At 45.6% G+C, this 4,286-nt stretch overlaps 1 protein-coding gene across 1 annotated transcript; it reads right to left on the bottom strand.

Moving 5' to 3' along the window:
- Positions 1 to 2,082: 2,082 nt before the first annotated feature.
- Positions 2,083 to 3,069, bottom strand: LOC139232847 (NADH-quinone oxidoreductase subunit N-like). Its single transcript, XM_070863339.1, has one exon. It carries the CDS (start codon positions 3,067 to 3,069, stop codon positions 2,083 to 2,085), a length of 987 nt encoding a protein of 328 aa, XP_070719440.1.
- Positions 3,070 to 4,286: the final 1,217 nt, after the last annotated feature.

Here is a 4,286-nt window from a genome sequence, read left to right as displayed (position 1 = left end):
GAGTGTTTGATCTGACGATGGTTAGTGATGTCACTCAGGGCGAGTGTTTGATCTGAGGGTGGTTAGTGATGTCACTCAGGGCGAGTGTTTGATCTGACGATGGTTAGTGATGTCACTCAGGACGAGTGTTTGATCTGAGGGTGGTTAGTGATGTCACTCAGGGCGAGTGTTTGATCTGAGGGAGGTTAGTGATGTCACTCAGGGCGAGTGTTTGATCTGACGATGGTTAGTGATGTCACTCAGGGCGAGTGTTTGATCTGAGGGTGGTTAGTGACGACCGCTGGGTGGGAAAGGGAGCACATCGATGCCCATGGAACCGAGTTTGCCGTTCATGGGATTTTAACCAGCCCGCCCGCTCAAAGGAAGCAGGCGAAGAGTCAGCTCTGACACAAAGGGTCATCGACCTGAAACTTTTCTGTTTTTCTCTCTCTCTCTCTCTCCATCGATGCTGCCTGACCTGGTGAGTGCTTCCAGCATTTTCTCTTTTTTATTAAATAACAAAACCGGAGTGGGGACACCACGATCAGCGACCTGAAGTATATCTGGAACAAAATATGCTGATCTCTCACAACTTCACACAGAACCTTCAGTTCTACTGCAAGGAGAAAAAGACATTGCAGAATACTTGGCAACACGAAACTAAAACCGCGATCACCATGATCTTGCCCAGCTGTGCAGGTTTTGGGATACTAGTGAAGGACATAAGAACTTGAGTTTCACTTCGCCTCAGATACAACAACCAGGAGCCATTGATCGCGGTTTTAGTTTCGTGTTGCCAAGTATTCTGCAATGTCTTTTTCTCCTTGCAGTATAACTGAAGGTTCTGTATGAAGCTGTGAGAGAACTGGTTGTCAGACAGGAAGCAAAGAGTAGGAGTAAATGGGTACTTTTCAGAATGGCAGGCAGTGACTAGTGGGGTACCGCAAGGTTCTGTGCTGGGGCCCCAGCTGTTTACACTGTAGATTAATGATTTAGACGAGGGGATTAAATGTAGTATCTCCAAATTTGCGGATGACACTAAGTTGGGTGGCAGTGTGAGCTGCGAGGAGGATGCTATTAGGCTGCAGAGCGACTTGGATCGGTTAGGTGAGTGGGCAAATGCATGGCAGATGAAGTATAATGTGGATAAATGTGAGGTTATCCACTTTGGTGGTAAAAACAGAGAGACAGACTATTATCTGAATGGTGACAGATTAGGAAAAGGGAAGGTGCAACAAGACCTGGGTGTCATGGTACATCAGTCATTGAATGTTGGCATGCAGGTACAGCAGGCGGTTAAGAAAGCAAATGGCATGTTGGCCTTCATAGCGAGGGGATTTGAGTACAGGGGCAGGGAGGTGTTACTACAGTTGTACAGGGTCTTGGTGAGGCCACACCTGGAGTATTGTGTACAGTTTTGGTCTCCTAACCTGAGGAAGGACATTCTTGCTATTGAGGGAGTGCAGCGAAGGTTCACCAGACTGATTCCCGGGATGGTGGGACTGACCTATCAAGAAAGACTGGATCAACTGGGCTTGTATTCACTGGAGTTCAGAAGAATGAGAGGGGATCTCATCGAAATGTTTAAAATTCTGACGGGTTAGACAGGTTAGATGCAGGAAGAATGTTCCCAATGTTGGGGAAGTTCAAAACCAGGGGTCACAGTCTAAGGATAAGGGGTAAGCCATTTAGGACCGAGATGAGGAGAAACTTTTTCACCCAGAGAGTGGTGAACCTGTGGAATTCTCTACCACAGAAAGTTGTTGAGGCCAATTCACTAAATATATTCAAAAAGGAGTTAGATGAAGTCCTTACTACTCGGGGGATCAAGGGGTATGGCGAGAAAGCAGGAATGGGGTACTGAAGTTTCATGTTCAGCCATGAACTCATTGAATGGCGGTGCAGGCTCGAAGGGCCGAATGGCCTACTCCTGCACCTATTTTCTATGTTTCTATGTTAACATGCATTGTGAGAACACATGAGAGCAGGGCACAAGCTGAAGGCAGTCAAGATCTTTTTTTGGTGGCTTAAACATGAAGCCATGTTATCTCATTGCTGAGCTACAATTGCAGAATTCTGCTCTCAAAACCCATCCTGGTCAATTCAAAATAGGTCAGTTATCTCGATAATGCCGATGAAGATAATGCTGAAGAAGATAATGCCGATGAAGATAATGCTGAAGAAGATAATGCTGAAGAAGGTAATGCTGAAGAAGGTAATGCTGAAGAAGATAATGCTGAAGAAGGTAATTCTGAAGAAGGTAATGCTGATGAAGAAGATAATGCTGAAGAAGGTAATGCTGATGAAGAAGATAATGCTGAAGAAGGTAATGCTGAAGAAGGTAATGCTGAAGAAGATAATGCTGAAGAAGGTAATTCTGAAGAAGGTAATGCTGATGAAGAAGATAATGCTGAAGAACATAATGCTGAAGAAGGTAATGCTGAAGAAGGTAATGCTGATGAAGAAGATAATGCTGAAGAAGATAATGCTGAAGAAGGTAATTCTGAAGAAGGTAATGCTGATGAAGAAGATAATGCTGAAGAAGATAATGCTGAAGAAGGTAATGCTGAAGAAGATAATGCTGAAGAAGGTAATGCTGAAGAAGATAATGCTGTAGATAATGCTGATGAAGAAGGTAATGCTGAAGAAGATAATGCTGAAGAAGATAATGCTGTAGATAATGCTGATGAAGAAGGTAATGCTGAAGAAGATAATGCTGAAGAAGGTAATGCTGAAGAAGATAATGCTGTAGATAATGCTGATGAAGAAGGTAATGCTGAAGAAGATAATGCTGAAGAAGATAATGCTGTAGATAATGCTGATGAAGAAGGTAATGCTGAAGAAGATAATGCTGAAGAAGATAATGCTGAAGAAGGTAATGCTGAAGAAGATAATGCTGAAGAAGGTAATGCTGAAGAAGATAATGCTGTAGATAATGCTGATGAAGAAGGTAATGCTGAAGAAGATAATGCTGAAGAAGATAATGCTGTAGATAATGCTGATGAAGAAGATAATGCTGAAGAAGATAATGCTGAAGATAATGCTGAAGACAATGATGATGATGAAAAAGATAATAATGAACATCATCATCATAGGCAGTCCCTCGGGATCGAGGAAGACTTGCTTCCACTCTAAAAGTGAGTTCTTACGTGACTGAACAGTCCAATATGGGAATTACAGTCTCTGTCACAGGTGTGACAGACAGTGGTTGAGGGAAGGGGAGGGTGGGACTGGTTTGCCGCACGCTCCTTCTGCTGCCTGCGCTTGGTTTCTGCACGCTCTCGGCGACGAGACTCGAGGTGCTCAGTGCCCTCCCGGATGTACTTCTTCCATTTAGGGTGGTCTTTGGCCAGGGACTCCCAGGTGTCGGTGGGGATGTTGCACTTTATCAGGGAGGCTTTGAGGGTGTCCTTGAAATGTTTCCTCTGCCCACCTTTGGCTTGTTTGCCGTGAAGGAGTTCCGAGTAGAGCGCTTGCTTTGGGAGTCTTGTGTCTGGCATGCGGACAATGTGGCCTCCCAGCGGAGCTGGTCGAGTGTGGTCAGTGCTTCGATGCTGGGGATGTTGGCCTGGTTGAGGACACTAACGTTGGTGCGTCTGCCCTCCCAGGGGATTTGTAGGCTCTTGCGGAGACATCGTTGGTGGTATTTCTCCAGCGACTTGAGGTGTCTGCTGTACATGGTCCATGTCTCTGAGCCATACAGGAGGGCGGGTATTACTACAGCCCTGTAGACCATGAACTTGGTGGCAGTTTTGAAGGCCTGGTCTTCGAACACTCTTTTCCTCAGGCGGCCGAAAGCTACACTGGCGCACTGGAGACGGTGTTGAATCTCCTCATCAATGTCTGCCCTTGTTGATAAGAGGCTCCCGAGGAATGGGAAATGGTCCACGTTGTCCAGGGCCGTGCCATGGATTTTGATGACTGGGGGGCAGTGCTGTGCGGCGGGGACAAGCTGGTGGAGGACCTTTGTCTTACGGATGTTTAGTGTAAGGCCCAGGCTTTCCTACGCCTCACTGAATATGTTGTCTATGACTTGGAGTTCAGCCCCTGTATGTGCGCAGACGCAGGCGTCGTCCGCGTACTGTAGCTCGACGACAGAGGTTGGGGTGATCTTGGATCTGGCCTGAATGATGAACAAGATGATGATGAAGAAGATAATGATGATGAAGATGATATGAAGATAATGATGAAGAAGGTGATTTAAAGAAGAAGAAAACATGATCATATTTTCTGGAACATGAACATTGCAAGCTTAGACTCCCTATCAAGTGATCCTCACTTCACCAAACTTGCAGTACGAATCCCCA

Source organism: Pristiophorus japonicus, chromosome 20 (genome assembly GCF_044704955.1).
Source record: "Pristiophorus japonicus isolate sPriJap1 chromosome 20, sPriJap1.hap1, whole genome shotgun sequence".
Taxonomy (NCBI): domain Eukaryota; kingdom Metazoa; phylum Chordata; class Chondrichthyes; family Pristiophoridae; genus Pristiophorus; species Pristiophorus japonicus.
The sequence above is the reverse complement of the archived record's forward strand: the minus strand, read 5'-3'. Positions and strand labels throughout refer to the sequence as shown.